The sequence below is a fragment of the Drosophila melanogaster genome, chromosome 3L, assembly GCF_000001215.4.
Source record: "Drosophila melanogaster chromosome 3L".
In the NCBI taxonomy this organism is placed as follows: Eukaryota; Metazoa; Arthropoda; class Insecta; order Diptera; family Drosophilidae; genus Drosophila; species Drosophila melanogaster.
Window position 1 is genome coordinate 23,318,378 of NT_037436.4, and position 19,777 is coordinate 23,338,154.

Below are 19,777 nucleotides of genomic sequence, written 5' to 3' on the forward strand. Positions count from 1 at the left end.
CAACATATCCTCTTAGTCTGCCAAACGCAAGAGGACTTAGTTAATGCAGTGCGAGGAGGCGATCTTGTAGCGATTTCGCTAGGTCATTCCCGCAGTCTGGAGAAAGTCTGCCATAAGAGTTTATTAAGAATCTATATTCTTTATAGCCTATCCTTACAATTTAGTGTATCGGGTTGCCTTGGCTTTTCATTTTTAAATTGGGTTTTCACTTAAGCGATCGGTCTTCCCGTAAATGTTGAGAAATGTCCGCCCTTTAAAGAGGAAATTTGTCAAAAACGATTTATATGTGTATTTTTGATTATATTATATGGGGTCGATTAGAGTTATATAAGAATGTAATTGTCGATAAAACTGAATAGATTACAGCATTAAGATTGCTTTTAATAACCAGAGATAAACGCAATGATTTTGATACTACTCCGTGTATGGTAATTAATTGATACTGATAGAAAATCAATTTTTAAACAGCGTCAGCAGGACTCTGGAATTCAGATAATGCATGTATAGGGTTTTGAACCTTTTTTTGAGATCCCTTGCGAACTTTGGCCCGTACTTCTTCTGGTTTTTCAGGCCTGACCAATGGTTTTTTTTCTGGTGCTTTCATCTTCCATACAACAATTGGAGACTATAAAAAATTTAAATTGTTTAGTATCGTACAATTTTTTGTACTAAAAAACACTTACAGACACTGTTCCTTGCCTGGTATATTTTGTTGATGCCACATATGAGTACTTTACCGTTAATACAACGGCATTCATTAAATTTTTAGCAGCTTGAATTAACGATGTAGCGCTGTCCAGCTATAAAAAACACATTTTTAAATATCAGTTTTCATCATCTTTAATAATATACGTACCCCAGAAACTATAAGTTCGCCGCTTATATTTTGAACGTCTGCTTTTACTTTTGAAGTTATTTGGATTTGATGACAATACAGGGCAATGCGTTGCAAATACGCTAAAAGGTCCTTTTTCGTGCTGCTTTCTGGGCATTGCTCTGCTATTTCCCTGGTTAGTTTATCCAGCTTTGTACCAGCTTCCGAAATTTTTTTAGCTGCGTTAATAACATCCATAGTAGTTTTTAAAGGTCCTCGTCCTCTGAAAAAAAAAAATTGGACAGTTGTTGGGCACCACACATTTGTCTTGACAAATTTGATCGATATGGAAAAAACAATTTAAAAAAAAAACATGATTATTATATTATCGCAGCGCCAGCAGCACCTAAATTTATATCTTCAGTTATTGCCAAAATTGGAGACACAATTAGTCGCACCTCAGCTTTCGTTAACTATGCAGATCAGCTGGGTGAACATCTGTTCAGAAACATCTGCTTAGGCTCTCCCATATCACATTTTTTCTCATTCTTGCTTTCTCGCACCTACACCTTTGGCTTAACGTTCTGCTGTTCGGTCTGCAATTATGAGCTCATTGTCATTCACTTTTGTTTCTTATGCATATACCAATACACATCTTCGTTCGAAATCGATACATAAAACTCGTCTTTTAATTTCTCTGAAAAACAGCTAATTAAAAGGTTTAAAAGCACAACATTTGGTGTCCCCGACGTGATTTGTGCATAAACAATATATAGTGCACATCATACTAAGATATTTAAGCTTTAACTTTAATAAATTCGCTGTCGCTGAGTGCGTTCTTGGGCAACAATTTGTGTGTGCTATATTAAGTCAAAATTAATGGTAGTGAACATTAAATGCAACTCCGTTGTTTAAATAAATAGTTATATTTGCGCGCGTACATAAATAATAAAGGAAGCTGCCACTAATTCTTTTTTGCGCTCATCTTCCCGCTTGATTTCGAGTGGATGTTTCTGATATTTCGTTGTTGTTGGTGTTGCTGTTGCCATGGCTGCTGAAAATTTATCAAGCTCTGCAATAATTTAGTTTGATAAGTCCGTTCTTCATGTGCGTTTGGAGCTGATCGATGAGCTTCAGCAAACATTCAGAAAAATTCTCAACGAGCTCGAAGAACTTGATTTTGACGGAATTGAAAGTGAGTTGACATTCTCGTAACGCTTTAATACTTTTGTTCGGAGGGAGATTTCATAGGGCGCCTCGCAAATGTATTCGCACTCAACGTTTGCTGATTGCATACTCCATGTGATTGTCGCCATCGGCAACGTCCACTCTACCACCGTCGCTTTTCAGCACACAAAATTCGTCGAAAAAAAAAAACTTATGAACCCCTCCAACACTTTGTAAAAGTTGAAGTAAATCAAGAGAGAATACTATAGTTCCCTGACTATCAGATACCCGTTTCTCAGCTAGTGTGAATGCGAACGCGCAATTTCATCATTTTCCTGGGATATCGATAGATGTTGGGGAATATAATAAAAAAAAAAATTATAAAAATTGTTTAAAAGTGTGGGCGTAACCGATTTGGCGGCTTAAAGGCGATAGATTGGGAGTGACAAAAAGTTTTTTGGCAAATCGATGGCAATTTAAGCGATTAATAAAATTATGAACAAATATCCAACAACTTTTAATAAATGCTGGAGTGCCGTTTTTGGACGATTTTAGGACGTTGGAGTGGGCGTGGCAAACAAGATTTTTGGCAAAGAAATTTACACAACTGATAAAATTATGGAAAAATATTCAACATTTTTTCAAAAATATGAGCGTGGCAGTATTGAGCGGTTTTAGGGCATTGAGTTCATATCGATAAAGAATATATATATACATTATATAGTCGGATACGCTTCCTTCTGCCTGTTACATACTTTTTAACGAATGATAAAAAAAGGTGTTGATGAATTCGGGCATAAAAAGAAAAAAAAATGGTCCTAGATTTCAAGAAAATTAATAAAATAAAAAACGTGAGTGATGAATACCCAATACCTCATTATTTCTTTAATATTGGCAAACATGGGTGAGGCTCCAAATTATACAGCACTGGACCTTAAAGTTAGGCTTCCACCAAATATATCTGGCGGAAAGGGATAGACATAAAACCACTGTTTCTGTAAACTTTATAAGTATTGCAATCTTCCGTTCGGTTTAAAAAATGCAACGAGCATATTTCAGAGGGTTATTGTTGATGTCCTCCGTAAGGAGGTCAGAAAAACCTGCCATGTTTATGTTGACGACGTGATCATCTTTTCTAAAAACAAGAATGGCCACGTAAAGCGTATTAACTGGGTTTTAAAAACCTTGAAGAAGCTAACATGATCTGTGATCGGAGCACTCTTCTCCAGACACTAACAGTCGTAGTAAATTCAATTCAATTCAGTCGTCAATGGAGTCCATCGCGAACTACCGATCCATTGTTTTTATAAAACACACACTAATCGAACTTTTCCCACCATTTCGATATTGGTAATTGGCATCCTAGTTATATCGGAACAAAGGGAAATATTAACGACAGAACATAGCCGCCCCCACCGAGCGGTACAGGAAAATGTTAAGCAAATTATGCGTAACTATTTTTTTCTTAACATATCCGTATTAAGACCAGAAATCGTTGCAAATTGTTAAGTCTGCTCAAGGGCTAAGTATGAGTTACATCAAAAAAAAAAAAAAAATAATAATAATCAAATGAAAGGAATTGCTCGATGTGTGAAACTTGACAAAAAGATAAGCGACACTCTAGATCTGATTCTACTTTCAACAATCGAATTTAATAAAACAAATCATTCGGTAACCAATATAAAATCAGTTGAACTCATTCGTTCAAACAATGTGGAAACAGGGCTGCAGGTAACAAATATACTTTTGAAGGACCACAGTCTTAAAAATCAAACAGGAAAAATAAACAAAAAAAAAAAAAAAACGGGAAAAATAAGAGCTATCAAGTAGGAGATAAGTCAAACAAACGCATGGGTAATAAATTGACCCCACTATGCGTTGAGGGCATAGTGGAAACACAATTAGGATCAACAGTTCTTATAAAAGGAGGGGTTGTCCATAAAAACAAAATAAAAAAAGAAATTACTAATTCTAGTAAATAAGAATAGAATTGGAACTACACTTTTAACTTCTTTTATCTTAGACTAACATCAATACTGATAGCGCTTTAAATGACGATGTTTACGACTACAACAGTTAAACTGACAAATAGCACTTTCGGACAACATACCTGTAAGTGCCATTTGGGAAGAGTACGGTTACCTTACAATGAACGTGACATCGTATGAGACGAACACGTACGAAACAGACAGACACAAAACTTATTTAAACAGGACTACATACGGAACTTACTCCTCACTGACCTTGGGCACATCAACACACTCTAATTACGACACTTAAGGTCAACCACGTCAGCACGTAGTATAAACATGCTGGGACAGTTCTGAAAGTTGTAGCAGGGACTCGTGATCTCGATGACTGGGAACAGATCAAATTAGGAAAACACAACTTATTGATTCAGAAAACCGACAAAGAGTATTAAACACAAAATTTCAGACAAGACTCAACGAACTAACTTAAATAGTTAACTTAACTAGCAAAACAGATGAAATTGAATCAGATAACCTGCATAAAACAATTCCAGCAAAAAATAGAAAGATTACCTTAGACATACAAAACTTAATTCTTTGCGTAACACATTCAAAAACAAACTTGAGCAGACCATTAATGTTAAACAACGTTGATGTTAAGGAGTATTATACTATTATGGGATACTTATTAAGTATCCCATACCTAAGTTAGTATGTCAAAAAATAAATATATTTTCCATACAACATTCTGGCAAAATTCTGGACTTCGAAAACACAAACATCGCCGCAATGCATCACTCGCCCTGACCATCTGGATAGGGTGGTTGTAATAGACGTTTGTGCGATCATTATCAACGATTACAGCACATTGGTGAACTACAATCCATGTTGACCCACAGACCCATATGGACCACATTGACAGTCATCATGATTTGCCTGGTACTGGTGCGAAAAACTTACGTGCGAAACTTCGGAACGAATCGAGATCATTAAGAACCTACAAGCAAACGCTAGGAAAACCACGGACGCTCTTCACTTAGCTGAGGGAGGAGTTAACACAAGCTAAGCTGAATCGGGCCAACAGGATGGGAGTGCAACAAAGTTGCGACACCCAAAGGTGGAATAACTTGATCCGCACACATAGCAACCGGCAAAGTGGCCTGCCGCGACGCTATTGATCATAATATTGTCTAAATAACTGAAAAACTACTTTGTTAATTTGCATACATAACATGCCTTAACATATCCCAAAGAACATATAGATAAGTAACATATAACGCAGCCACTCTGCTGTTTTTCTCAGCAGCAGAGCAGCCCTTCGCTTTAAGCTTTCTTTAAGCAAAATATGTGACAAACATTGATTCAATAAAAACACAGAGCAGCGACTAGTACAGTCGTTCAAATTCAAGCAGATCTTTGTTTTAATATGGCTACCAAAACAACACACAATCCCCTTATCCAAATAAATACCACATGCCCATCTGAAAAAGATAATATAAGCAAAACCGTATCCATTAACAAATGCATTGCATAAGTCCTAAATTGTTTTTATAACTATCGCCAAACGTTTATAGTTTTATTTTAACCACCAAACTATTACTATCTAGCAACAAGATCTATATCTCTATATGTTTTTTTTTATCTATATCTATATCTATATCTATATCTATATCTATATCTATATCTATATCTATATCTATATCTATATCTATATCTATATCTATATCTATATCTATATCTATATCTATATCTATATCTATATCTTTATCTTTATCTATATCTATATCTATATCTATATCTATATCTCTTTTTATATTATTTCAGTCTTTGCTTAAATCCAATAATTATTTAACGTTTCTAAATTTATGAAAATTAGAAAATTCGCAGTCAACACAGTAACAAATTTATCAAACATCTTTCCGTTAAAAACGGCCAACCGAAAGGCTCATCCAGCAAGTTTAATATTAATATTAGGACCGCATAAAATACATGTCTAAAGCTCAATCTTCCATTTTCACAACTTAAAACCAATCTAATAAAATAGAACTCTGAAACTAGCGAAACACTGCCCTAATCTCGTTCGTAACCATTTCCCCTATCACATTGGCATATTAGGCAACAAAAAAGTAAAATCTATACATAATTTATCCTTAAATCTGGGCTGCAAATTGGAAAAATTCCGTTTTATAGTTTAAGATCTATTACAAATACCTTGGTGTCATTTTAGATAGAAGATTAACCTTCGGTAGACGTGTCACCTCGGTTCTTCAAGTATTCAAGTCCAAGTCCTTTTATAATTCCTGAGATCTCAACGTTCATACGAACAGACGGGCATGGCTAGATCGACTCGGCTATTGATCCTGATCAAGAATATATGTGTCGCGACTTTTCATTCACTTCAGCGTCCATATTGTCCAGCACAGCAAGTCGCCTGCGTGTTGTGCCTTCTATTGTTCTCACCAGACTAATTTACTCAAGCGTCGCCCTCTCGATGCTTTTTTTCTATTCCTCAATTTCACTCAATTATTTCATCCTTACTTCGTACGAAACTCTAGCACAACAACAACACACGCCAGCTCATTTTAATTCACACACAAATGATTCTCACTCAATAACGGAACGCTTTCCGTGAATTTTAATACTCGCTGCTCATTCTTAACATAACGGATCAATAACATAACTTTGGTTACATTCAAATAATAATTGAAATAATACTCAATCTCAATCCACTCAATCTCCGACATATGTATATACTTTATATAGTCGAAACGCTTCCTTCTGTCTGTTACATACTTTTCAACGAATCTAGTATACCCTTTTAGTCTACGAGTTACGGGTATAAAAAATATTTAAAACTACTTATAAAAACTTCATAAAACGACACCAACAACAGGAAAATCAAAATCCTTATAGCACACAACTTCACTAATACCTCCTTAACACAAGGCCATTTGCAACAATTTCCGGATTGACATTAAAAATATAATAAACTACCATTCCCATGTGATATATGTATTATATATAAGCCTTTAAATCGTACAGCTCAATTAGTGTAATTTCTTACCCAACAAACAAATATAATCCTAAAGACCTAGTTCTTAGTTAGCTTAGATTGCCTAATTTGCTTATAGTTTCACAATATCCCTAAAAAGGTTTTCAGACCGAGGATAACTTTGGTGTCTTAAAAGAACGTAACACCAGTTTTGTTTCGGCATTATACGAAATTTGGTATTAATCAAATTCTTTCATTTGAGCGTAAAGATTTTGTTAGTCAAAAAAAGGTAAAATAAATATTTTATCTAAGGGAACTAACCTGGTAAAATCCGTCATTTCCATCATAATCATGCACATATGTTTGGCCAGAAAAATAATGTCATTTCCAGTGTCATCCCATTTAGCAACTTCTGAATCAAAAGTTAGTTTTTCCCTACGGAATAACTCCACTTGCTGAGCAATTTTTTGTTTGTCTTCTTCCGTCATTTTTCGCATTGCTTCCTGAAATATATTGTTGTATCCATATTTATCGGGTTTAATGATATTAATGGCAAGCAATGACTTACTCGAGCTGTACATATGCCACTTATATCGGGATATTCGTCAACGGTTTGATCGCCGGTATGAGCACTTGCTAAATAATAGGAAACAAAAAAATATGCTAGTGAATTGGCATACACACTTTTGAAATTTTTAATTTAAATTTTTATGATTATTACTAATTTGAAAATACCCATTTTCAAAAAACGAATAGCACAGAGCTCACTCAGAGCCCATAATAAAGAAACAAGAACGCTAAAGTCGAGTTTCCCGACTATCCCCGACCCGTTACTCAGCTAGTGTGAATGCGAACGCCAAATTTCATCACTTTTCTTGGATATCGATAGATACTGGGAAATAAAATGAGAAAAAATTTAAAAATTGTCCAAAAGTGTGGGCGTGACCGGTTTGGCGGCTTTAGGGCGTTATATTGAGCGTGGCAAATTAACAAATCTATAGCAACTATAGAAATTATGAAAAAATATCCAAAAATTTTTTGAAAATGTGGGCGTAGAACTTTTGGGCGGTTTTATGGCGTTAGAGTGGGCGCGGCAAAGTTTTTCTTTTCCAACTCAAGAATATATATACTTTATATGGTCGGAAACGCTTCCTTCTGCCTGTTACATACTTCTCAACAAATCTATGTATACCCTTTTACTCTACGAGTAACGGATATAATTATTTAATCTCCGAAAGTATTACGATATAATAATATTAATAAACTAAATTTCTCTCCGTTTTTGGAGTTATAATTATAAGGTCAGAAAAAGTGGTTAAATTTCACACCTTCATCCAATTTTTTCGGAATATGCAGATTCTACTCACATCGACTTCGAGTTTCCAAGGTTAAGTCTTCAACTGGCTCAAATTCAGTATCTGTATCAAGGTCTTCCGAGCTCTGAAAATAAAAAGATATTATTAGCAATTTGGATGTTGTTTTTAGGAACCAATGCCTAATTATATAGTAAGTCAATAATTTGTACTCTATTCTATTATCATCTGTGCGTTTAAAATGGTTGAGGTGTTGAATTTTGAGATAACTGGTTATTTTGAGATCCTATTATGTACAGTTGTAACTCGTTGGTGCTTTTCTTCTTCTCTTCGAATCTGTCGTTCTTGTTTAGAAACCTTATTCTAAGTTGCCTTTATTTAGCCGTCGCTTTCATATATGTGACTGTGTATACCGTAATGCATGATAAGACCAAAGAGAGTAATAGTTATCAGTGTTTCTTAGTAACTAGGGAGTGTAAAAACAGATGGACAATTTGCATTAAGAATTGTTTTGAAAGTATCGCAACTAAACTAGTCCAGTGATAAGAAGTAACGTTTCGGAGTTAGTCGTTATTTTATAGGTAAAAGAAACCGGTTCAGACTCTATAACATGCATATATTCTTCATTAGGATTATTAGCCGTTTTCGTTTGTTCCCATAACCGAATTCTCTTAGGATATTGACACCGGCTCTATAAAAAAAATATATTATTAAAGAGTCAATATACATTTTCAATCACATGCAGTAAAATGCAGTAATGCTTCGAATATTCTTTTATAATATTTATGTGAGTGTTGCTTTTGTCTAACGGTAGAAGCCAAATCATAAATCTAAGAATATGGGCATCTTATACTACTTACTCGATTCATTAAAACAGCTCTTCGAATTTCACGAACTCCGTCGTAAACCAAACGAGAAGCATCAATGAAGTCATTTTCGTCAACATCCTTATTGGAGTTATTTGAAAGGGCTCCAACGGCTGCTCCTACACGTTGGTCAAATTTCATCATAACTAAAAACAAAAGATTAATTTAACGGCTTCGCGTACCAAGATTTTACGTATATAAAAAGCCGGTGTGAAATTGGTATGCACACCCGGCAGTGATAAAGATTAAAAAGGACTATGCATGATAATAATAGTTATTTATCTTATATTAAATTATATTATCAGACATGCTCCGGTAGTCAAATTCGTAAGAACCTTAGGATTTTGGTGCTCCTGTTTTCGAAATCGTAAAATTTGTTTCATTTTTAAACTGAAGAGTAAAGCCTTTTTTTTATCAAATCAGATTTTATTTATTTATTTAGGAAAAAAGCATACTCAGTGGTCTATTGAAGTTTATTCCACATCACCACAAGATCATTCTGCCACTTAGTTATATACTTATAAAATTTAAAATAGTCAACTTAATTAGTTACTTAAATGGTCAAATAAAATTAAAACTCAGAAAAAGGTGGCAGCTTTATTGCCTGTTTACTGTTTACAAAACATTCCGATAGCAAAAATTTTGCAAAAACCAGAGCACCTAAAAACGAAATCGAAAGATTTTGTCCAAATCGCAATAAAATTACGATTACCGGAGCATGCCTATATATTTTATTCTATATTCATTCTTAATAAATGGCAAAGACCATAGTATTATTGATAGTTGTATTAAGTATTAGTATTAATATGTTTAATTTGTCTGTAGATATAATAATATAACACAAATTAGTCGGCACTAAAATTTAGACAGCACAACAATTCAATTTTTTTTTATAGCTTACTAAAATATTGGCATAAAAGAAAAGAACATTTTCATTTCGCTTTATTCGAAGTTTATTTTTTATAATCTTTTTTTATAACCAAATAATGAAAATTTTGTTTCCCAAAAACAAAAGTTTATTTAATATTCAATTAAGAAATTTGAGAACTCTGTATAGGAACATGGTATTCTTGTCTATATGTACTTATGGCCAAAACGATTCAAGTACCACTTAAATATTTTTTACTATATTACGTAACGAAAAAATGAGAATTTAATAGGAACAAATATTTATAAGTAACGTATATTTAGTTACATTGAAAATTAACACATACCTTGATCTCGTAGAACTTTGACTGCTTCTAAGACTCGTTTGGTGTAAATACATGGTTCATAATTATCCATTTCAGCTTCAACAACATTACAAACTCGTGATGATCGACCTTGAATAGCACCAGCAGTTGCACGCAAATCCCTGGCATCACCAACTTGTAAAGCCATTACACATTTGTTTACATCTTCAAGAATGTGATTCTCAGATACTGCTAAAAAGTCGTCAATTGTTGTAATATCATCCACTGCCTCGGTTAAAATACGAACTTGCACCTCCCAGGCTTGTCGATAAGTAGTCATATTTTCTTGAGCTACTTTTGAATTCGGTCTAACAGTCAATATCGATGCTGCATTTATTACTTGCGGACAAAGACTTTCAATTTGAGCAGCAGCATATCGAACCATTTTAACACCATCTTCATTGTTTGACATGCTACATACTAAATTTGCTACTTCAACTAGTTTTTCAGCGTGCTTGGTGAATATTTCGGACTTTTCCCGAACTTTTTTTTCATTACCCGATTTTGCAGCTTCAATTAAATCTAGCAAAGGAGTTGTAGTCTCCAAAAAAGAGTCCGAAACATGATCCACAACAGCCTTTCGCAATTGCCTTCTTAGGTCGCGAGTCTTTCGACACATTTGATCAATCGCTCGAGAGAGTCCTGGGCTGTTATCTTTTTGACTCATCTAAACGTAAAATATGATTAAAAGAAGAGAGAACGCTATAGTCGCGTTACCCGACTATCAGATACCCATTAATCAGCTTGTGCAAGTGGGACCAAGAATATTCAACTTATTTCAGGAATATCTGTAGAAATTTGGAAAAAATTAATTTTATTGATCTTAGTTGTGGGCGTGCCAGTTTTGGACGGTTTGTGGGCGTTAGAAAAAATGTAAAAATGTTTATCGTATACAAATAGAAACTGGCCAGACAAATAATAAAACAATAAAATATCAAAACAATTTTCAAAATTGTGGGCATGGCAGTTTTGGCCGGATTGTGGACGTGGTAACTAGCGATGTGTACATGTTCCTGAAGATCAAGGCGTTCAAACGGACAGACCAGATCGAAGCGCTTTTTTCTATATGTTACATACTTTTCAACGAATCCAGTAAGCCGTTTTACTCAACGAGTAACGGGTATAAAAATAATAATTATAAGTATGTTACTCACGTTTGACATATATTCAGATAACAAATCCTGTAAAGCCTGTCGCACAGCATTGCATTCGGCCACAATTCTCTCTCGTCTCTCGTCTCGAGTACAATCTGCATCCGCCATCAATGCAGCTGCACTAATAATACTTTCCAGACGCTCTTCGAGCAATTGACGTGAACGCTTTTCGCTGTAGGTCATGGGATCCATAACAATTCCTTCCTGCAGTGTAGAAGTCCAATAATAATCGGAGAATAAATTGCATTATAATAAAAAACAAGAGAGAGAGAATTCCCTGACTATCCGATGCACGGTACTAAGCTAGTGGAAGCGAAAACGCGAAAAGTGTGGGCGTGGCAGGTTTGGGCGTTTTGTGGGTGAAAGAGTGGGCGTGGCAACAAACTTGCGCTGCTTCTATGTATCTGCTTCCTTCTACCGTTACGTGTATGCCACTGCACAGAGGGTTATCAAATTTCAGTCAGAAGCTTCCGACGCAGTAAATAAAGTATTTGGCAACAAATAAATATCTTTACCATCAGTATCAACAGCCCAGTCAAAAAAGTAATTTATCAGTTTTAATACTGCATTAAACCCTTCCAAACGGCTGTTATATCGGACCGCTACATTATAAAGCTATAATTGGGTTATCAAGAAATAACAAGGCCTCAGCCTCAAAGAAATTATTAGTTAGAGAAAGACCCAAGTGTATAAAGATTTTTTCTTCCTTTGGGTGTAATGTTAATGCTACAATCTGCAACTTAAAGCACCGTAGACAGGAAAACCATAACGATACTGATAGAATTTTAATGTAAAAGATTAGTTTATCTTACGTCAAAGTCGTCTAATGCTGCAGCCAGCTCTCCCGCTCCACTGTATATATCTGTCGGTTGGGATGACTTTCCTTGGGCAACATCGCTAATAGTATTTACAGCATCGCAAACTTGTTTTAGAATGAAATCGCGATTTACTTTTGCTAGATCTAGTTCCGGATGACGAACGTATACTTTTGATGCAGTTAACAGCATAGTTGAATGTTTTTTAAGCATCGCCCGAGCAGCTGCTAAATCGTCCCTTAATTGGGGATCCTTAAGTTCTTGCTGACGTTTGGCTGCCTGTTTTATAAGTTCTCCTGCATTGCGTCCGAATTGCTATAAAAAATAAAATGTTAGAACATTTTTGTGATCTTTATTTTTTTCATAGTTTTAAGATTATAGATTATTATAGATTAATTATAAAATTGATAAAATTAAAGGGTTTGATTGGCGTTTAAGTCGCAATCACTACATATTGAAGCATGTCCCTCTTCCTTTTTATTTAAGGGTTGAATTATTCCTTAATACGCACTAATGACACCCCATCATTTCTTAATTTCACTTATTTTACCTATTTACCTAAATTACCCATATATATATAAATATTTTTTACTGCCATATAGAATGGTGAGTATGGTGTTTTTGAGATGATATGGGGCAAGTTTATTGGTTTAATATGTTTTAATAATTTGTTATAAGCTAGTTGATATACGCAAATATCTCCGTCTCGATAATAATAAATAATAAAATCGAAAAAAAGTATCACTGTACAAAAGTATGGGCGGGGCAGTTTTCGTCGAATTTTTTGTGTTTTGACAGAAAGAATCTAAAACAAGAGGCAATGCTATAGTTCCACGACTAGCAGATACCCGTTATTCATCTAGTGTGAATGCGAAATTTCATAATTTTTCTGGGATATCGATAAATTTTGGTAAATAAAATGAGGAAATATTTAAAAATTGTTTTAAAGTGTGGGCGTGACCGTTTTCTTTCGCACGGGTCCTACGGCCACTTCTCCCTCCCACCAAACCGACAGAGGGGCGCCGCCTTGTATCGTACAGCTCGATTCGCGAGAAGATATAGACGCGATATAAAAAAGAGAACAGGAACGAGGATATGAATATAATGTAAAATAACTATATTAAATATTAGTAGTAGGATCTAATTATGTAATAAAAAAAAAGTTAAAATCGATTGCTTTAAGAGCGGCAGAGAGTCAAGATTACAGATAATAGGATAAAGTATATTATAGTCAGAACATAATACCCTGTAAGGGTCATGCAACTCATAGTTAGATCTATTTAAAATAAAATAAGATTTAAAATAAGGAGTATATAGTTTCTAGTGAATCTACTTGGAACCGAGAAGTTAAGTTGACTAATCAATTCGGGACTCTCAACATCCCCACGAATAAGCTTACAAATAAAGACTGTTCCAAGCATACTTCTACGGCTAGCTAGGGACGGTAAATTAATTAAAAGTAGTCTACTGGAATAATGGGCTAATATACGGTTTGCATCCCGATTTAGGCGCCGAAAGGCAAAAAGTAAGAAGTTTTTTTGACCGATTCAATGCAGTCCGAGTGGACTACGTATTGTGGTACGTACTAACGAAATAAATAAGGTTATAGTCATGTAAGGATCATCAAATTCATTAGACCACCTTTTTATAAAACCCAGCACACCCCTGTCCTTATTGACAATAGTCGAAATATGGTCAGAAAATTTTAGTTTAGGGTCCAGAAGAACACCAAGATCATCAACGTTGTGCGTATTGGGTTGACACGACAAAAGGTCATAACTTTACGTTTGGAGCCATTTAAGTCTAATAAATTATCACGGCACCATATTTGAAATCTGTCTCGATCGGATTGTAAGTCCAAATGGCGCGAAGTGTCCTTGTGCTGGAGCATTATTTAACATCGTCTGCGTACATAAGTACACGCGAATGTTTTATTACTAATAATAATAAATAATAATCGTTAATAAATAAGGTAAAAAGAAGCGGACCAAGTTGGCACCCTTGTGGGACACCGGATGTGTCTCGGAGAATACAAGATTTAAAATTTTTTAAGAGGACTTGTTGCGTCCTGCTATTCAGATAGCTTGAAATCTAATTTAGGAGATCAACAGGGAAACCTAAAAGATTAAGTTTCCTTACTAGAAGGTAATGATTAACAAGTCAAATGCTTTACTAAAATCAGTGTATATGACATCTGTTTGATTATTGAAAACCGTGCTGACACGGGGATATGATTGATCTACAAAGGTGCTGCAAATGAGGAGTGATAACATTTTCAAAAAGTTTAGCTTTCGTTTACAGTGGGGCAAAATATTAGATTCGACTTAGATACCGCATAAGAGTATGGCTATTCGGAAAGAGGTAAAGTTGAATATGTTGTTTGAAAAAACTTGGCGAATAGATCGGCTATTGCCTGATCCGATGTTACCGTTGTGTTTTTAAAAAACAGCGAGGAAGGGTAAGAAATTGTATTTCGCTTAGTGCTAACGAAATTATAAAACTGTTTCGGATCCTGTGCAAACTGGAACTTACAACGGTTTAAATAATTTTTTTTAGCACTGAGCATTAATCACGGTAAAGATTAACCGATCGCTTTAATATTTACAAAGGATGGACTGAGAACCGGTATTTTTAAATTTTATATAGAGTCTGGACTTTACATTTCTTAGGTGTGTAAACTCTTTATTAAACCAACGAGTTTTAGAGATTGACGGATAGTACATCAGAACACAAGAGTCAAAAAATGATTTAATTGCAGTATAAAACATATTAATCGCATCCGCCATTATGTTGCAGGAGTAAAGATCGGACCAATTAAAGCCAGCTATAAAATTGTTTAGCCTCCGAAAATTTGCCTTGCGAAAACAGGGAATTCGCTTTGTTGACTTCTCTGAATTTACTTTTAATACCGTAACTATCTCGATTGCCACCTCGAAAGTAGGATGATATGGATCTTCAGGTTGAGTAAGAGGTGCTACCCTGGACAGAAACACACTTTCAGGATTTGTTACAAAACATAGATCCAACAGTCGACCAAGAGAGTTTGAAATACAATTAACTTTAAGTCGATAAGTCGAGCAAGCCTTCAATAAAGTCATTTATAGGTAAAAAGAGGAGCGTGGTATACAGATAAAAATTCGCGTAGCAGTTTAAGGCGGCTTTAGGGCGTTAGTGTTGGCGTGGCATAGTTTTTTTGCAAATGAAGAGCAATTTACAAGACTAATAGAAAAATGAAAATATATCAAAAATATTTAAAAAATGTGGTCATGACAGTTTTGGCCTGTTTGTGAGCGTTAGAGTGGGTATGACAGCATGGGTCAACAAACTTGCGCTGCGTCTGTGTCTAAGATCTGTATGCTTAATCTCAACCTTCTAGCTTTTATAGTTCCTGAGATCGAGACGTTGATACGGACATACGGACGCTCTCTTCTACCTGTTACACACATTTCAACGAATCTAATATAAACTTTTACTCTACGAGTAACGGGTATAATACAAATTGTAGTCTGCGTCACTGAATTCTGCATGCTTAATATTAATCATAGCATATAAATTTGTGTTGGTTACAAATAAAACTCATTTATCGAAGACTATAGGAGGGCAAAACATAGAATTGCTCTCATATACGATAATAATATTTCTTTATTTTATTCCGACACATACCCTCATATTATCCATAAGCTCGTCCTGACTCGAAGCGTTTTTGAGTTTGTTTAGATCATCTTCGACAATGTGGAGTGATTTTAAGAGCAAATGTACATCAACCATATCAGCTAAAATCAGCAAGCGGGTTACAGCTGACAACAGATTCCTAGCTGCGCGCACCATATTTCCTCTCTTCAGGGAACTGCACGGATCTTCAGAAAATTCTCTGGCTGCAATGCTCATAGCATCTCCAGTTTTTTTTACTTCATCCACAGCTGTTAACATTTCTTGTGTAATGTCTGGGTTCTCGTAAGCGATCTGTTCACCTTTTTGAATAAAATTTTCTGTAGCTTTTTCAACAGCTGCAACTAATGCGCTGGCCCGCTTTGATTTTCCTGCAAATACAAAATACAAATTAGAAACTATTAAAATTGAGAAGATTATTCGACAATGTTTATACGTTTTTTGATATTTTTAAACCACTTAAATATATATATATGTAAAAGTTGATTATTTCCTCTCGATCACCAAAGAAATTTACAAATGAGTCAACTTACCTAAATGAAGCTGCCAAACAGCTTAAAGTTTAAGATGGAAAACGCCGAGTCTACGAGCCTTAAATACTATTAATTCGAACGGCATCTGTTTTTTTGCAGAATGCAATATTCAACACACATTTTCAATACTATAATTGATTTAAACTTATTTGATTCCAAGGCCAAGGAAATTGTTTACGCTTCGTCAAAAAAAATCGTTTGCAATGGGGCTAGCGAAAATAGATTTTTATAAGAAAACAAAACGGCATTAAGTAATGATCAAATGATCACATTAATAAAATCGATTTTCGGGTCTTGCATCAGCCAGCAATGCCTAAATTTCTTATTTGTAAACATGCCAACTTTGGAGACACAACATTAAGCTCTACGGCATCTCAGATAGGCGATTATCTTTCGTTGTCTAAGCTACTCTCTCTCGCCCTCTATCTATCTTGTACTCTCGCACTTGCGAAAAAAAGTGTTTGGTCAATCGATAAAAATTTACAAGACTAAAAAAATTATAAAAAATTAGGGCGTAAGAGTGGGCGTGGCAAAAAATTTTAGGCACATAGAAAAATGGTTCAAAAATGTAGGCGTGTCAGTTTTGGGCGGTTTTAGGGCGGCTTTACCTTCTAGCTAATGTGTCGACGTTCATACGGACATGGCTAGATCGACTCGGCTATTGATCCTGATCAAGAATATATATACTTTATATAGTCGGAATTTAACGAATCTGGTATACTCTTTTACCATACAGTTTTGGCAAGTCTATAGAAATTTCCACGACTAATAAAAATATGAAAAAACTTCACATTTTTCCAAAGGTCAGGCGTAGCAGCTCTGGGCGGTAGAATAGGTGTGCCAACATGGGTCAACAAACTTGAGCTGCGTAAATGTCTTAATCTCAACCTTTTATAGTTCCTGAGAACTCGAGGTTCATACGAACGGACAGACAGAAGGGCGGACAGGGTCAGATCAAAGACACTAGAATAACAAGATGCGTAAGGGCCATACATTGGTTTTTCACTAAGCAGCTACTTGTTTGGTGACGGCCAAGATTGTGCTCTTTTCTCTCGAATAATATTGAGAGCGTAAAATAATAGACTTTGGTTGCTTGTGTGAGTAACGTTTAAACGTGAAAGTGTATATGTGTGCGTACTTGTGCTAGAAGACGATTTTCGGGCCGAAATCAATTTTGATCTAAGAAACGAATTAACATGTTTGGAGTTTTCAACAGGGGACTGGGAGAAGTTTTTTTTTACAGCATTAATATTAGGTTCATCAATATTTAAACTTATAAATGAAAAAAAGTTGCGATATGGAATAGTTATTATTACTTTTGTAGTTTAACACATACAGTTTAATACATTTAAAAAAATATATTTCATAAAAATAATACGAATAGGAAAAAATTATTTTTAAAATAATGCCAATTGACCAAAAATAATATAGATTTAAATTCCAAAAACTTCTGAAGTGTAGGGCATATTTTGTCAAATTTACAATGCATGAGTATTCGTGTACACACAAAAAGTTTTCGGCTGTCACTGTATGCGTAAAATGAAGTTGCTGGCTGAAGAGCTCTCCGAAATCTGGCTCTTGAACAAAAATTCAAGAGAGCTGGAGCCAGCCCAAAAAATATTTACTTTTAATGGTCGGGAACGCTTCCTTCTGCCTTTTACTCTACGAGTAACGGGTATAAAAACAGTAATTAAATAATATGAAGTAACAATTTATTGTATTTTAAGGGCCTGACAGCTGTTTACATCCTGTGATAGTTCTGTATATAGTTCTCCTGACCAAAATGGTTTTGCAAAAAGAATTGACATGACTTAAAACAAAAACTGGAATGGATGCTATAACCGAGTCCCCGACTATCAGATACCCCGTTACTCAACTAGAAGTGTGAAAGATTTCAATTTTTTTGGAAAATCGGTAAAAATTGAAAAAGAAATAATTATATTTAAACAAGAAATATATTTTTCAAAAAGTTTGGGCGGTTTGTGGGCCTGACAATAGGTATTTTGGCATATCAATAGATTTACAAGATCAATAAAATAGTATGAAAAATACCAAAACATTTTTGTGTGAAAACCAATTTTTGGGCGTTAGAGTGGGCGTTGCAAAACGTTTTTTGATAAATCGATTCTCTCCACGGTACATTTGTATACACTTTAATTAAGGAACGGAATCCATATCTCTTAAGCTACACATTAGGTTAAGTTCAGAAGGAACTGAACGATTCCTATTGACGTATGACTAATAATAAATGATAAACTCTAATAAAAAAAAAAGGTAAATCGATAGAAATTTAAAAGACTAATGAAAATATGAATTCATATGAAAACGCTTTGTCATACGGACAGAAAGTCGGACATGGCCAGATCAACTCGGCTATTGATCCTGATCTAGAATATATATTTTTTTTTTGGAACCGCTTTCTTCTACCTCATACTTAGTTTTCAACGAATCTAGTACCCCATTTTACTTTACGAGTAACAAATATATATTACAGCGAACCCCATAGTAAATTTCCTTGACTATCAGATACCTGTTACTCAGCTAGTGGCCAAGCGAACTATAAATTTGAACATTTTTATTGCATATCGATAGAAATTGGAAAGATATACATATAACAAAATGAAACACAATCAAAATATATGTAAATCACTAATAGGCTATTTTTTTATATTTTCGCAATTTTGCGTTTAAAGAGGTAAAAGATGCTTTCACATTCCTTTTCAGTTTTAAGCTTGTTACATGAATTCAAATGCTTTCTATCCTACAAAATTTAAGATGTCACAATATGTATGTATAGTATACACAGCCGTTTTAGAACATTTTCTATCATTTCTCGTATGTACACAATACTTATAATTAATAAAATTAAAATGAGTATACGCACAGTTATTCACGACTCGCAAAAAGTTTCTTTAAAATTGAAAGTTCTAATATTTAGGTTTTCTAGGCACTATAAGCTATAAACATTTTACCTTTTTTCTTTTTGCTTGGGCCCTTGGTATTTACAAGAGTAGTTACTTGTAATACAAGGGGTTCAAGTGTTTTTTCAACTGACATTGTGCGAATTTCCAAATTTTTGGGATCCCATTTCAAAGCTATCTGTCCGAAATCGGTTAACGTGCCCATTTTATCAGGTTTTAACATAAATTCTTTAACCGACGACGCCTTTTTCGATAATATGTAGTCCACTGATTATTAATAGTACCAGGATTGTAACTTTGCAGTGCTGTAAAGAATGCGGGCTTTAAATAT

General features: G+C 34.7%; 1 protein-coding gene across 2 annotated transcripts, besides 17 other annotated features; it reads right to left on the reverse strand.

The window, feature by feature from the left end:
* Nucleotides 1–268: 268 nt before the first annotated feature.
* alpha-Cat (alpha Catenin) lies at nucleotides 269–19,723 on the reverse strand. 2 transcript variants are annotated; one of them, NM_079495.3, is made up of 12 exons: nucleotides 19,498–19,723; nucleotides 15,987–16,363; nucleotides 12,321–12,638; nucleotides 11,509–11,712; nucleotides 10,337–11,021; nucleotides 9,117–9,268; nucleotides 8,311–8,383; nucleotides 7,512–7,579; nucleotides 7,265–7,446; nucleotides 857–1,097; nucleotides 684–800; nucleotides 269–625 (listed from the first exon to the last, which is right to left on the reverse strand). In NM_079495.3, the coding sequence occupies exons 1-12, from the start codon at nucleotides 19,667–19,669 to the stop codon at nucleotides 461–463; spliced, it is 2,754 nt and encodes a 917-aa protein (NP_524219.1). In that variant the 5' UTR covers nucleotides 19,670–19,723; the 3' UTR covers nucleotides 269–460. The 2 variants fall into 2 exon arrangements, with proteins under 2 accessions (NP_524219.1, NP_001287154.1); NM_001300225.1 differs by having other exon boundaries at nucleotides 10,337–11,712.
* Nucleotides 1,518–1,569: a mobile genetic element.
* Nucleotides 2,234–2,748: a mobile genetic element.
* Nucleotides 2,794–4,432: a mobile genetic element.
* Nucleotides 4,966–5,024: a mobile genetic element.
* Nucleotides 6,154–6,209: a mobile genetic element.
* Nucleotides 6,240–6,795: a mobile genetic element.
* Nucleotides 7,735–8,051: a mobile genetic element.
* Nucleotides 11,043–11,450: a mobile genetic element.
* Nucleotides 13,126–15,785: a mobile genetic element.
* Nucleotides 13,287–15,440: a mobile genetic element.
* Nucleotides 17,149–17,223: a mobile genetic element.
* Nucleotides 17,262–17,483: a mobile genetic element.
* Nucleotides 17,481–18,133: a mobile genetic element.
* Nucleotides 18,156–18,205: a mobile genetic element.
* Nucleotides 18,343–18,981: a mobile genetic element.
* Nucleotides 18,663–18,773: a mobile genetic element.
* Nucleotides 19,018–19,173: a mobile genetic element.
* Nucleotides 19,724–19,777: the final 54 nt, after the last annotated feature.

Coding starts and splice junctions, on each gene's coding strand:
- alpha-Cat (NM_079495.3), bottom strand. CDS start 19,669: ATGTTAAAACCTGATAAAATGGGCACGTTAACCGATTTCGGACAGATA. Junction 7,447..7,511: donor GTGGCATATGTACAGCTCGA/GTAAGTCATTGC, acceptor AATATATTTCAG/GAAGCAATGCGAAAAATGAC. Junction 801..856: donor GCGAACTTATAGTTTCTGGG/GTACGTATATTA, acceptor TGTTTTTTATAG/CTGGACAGCGCTACATCGTT.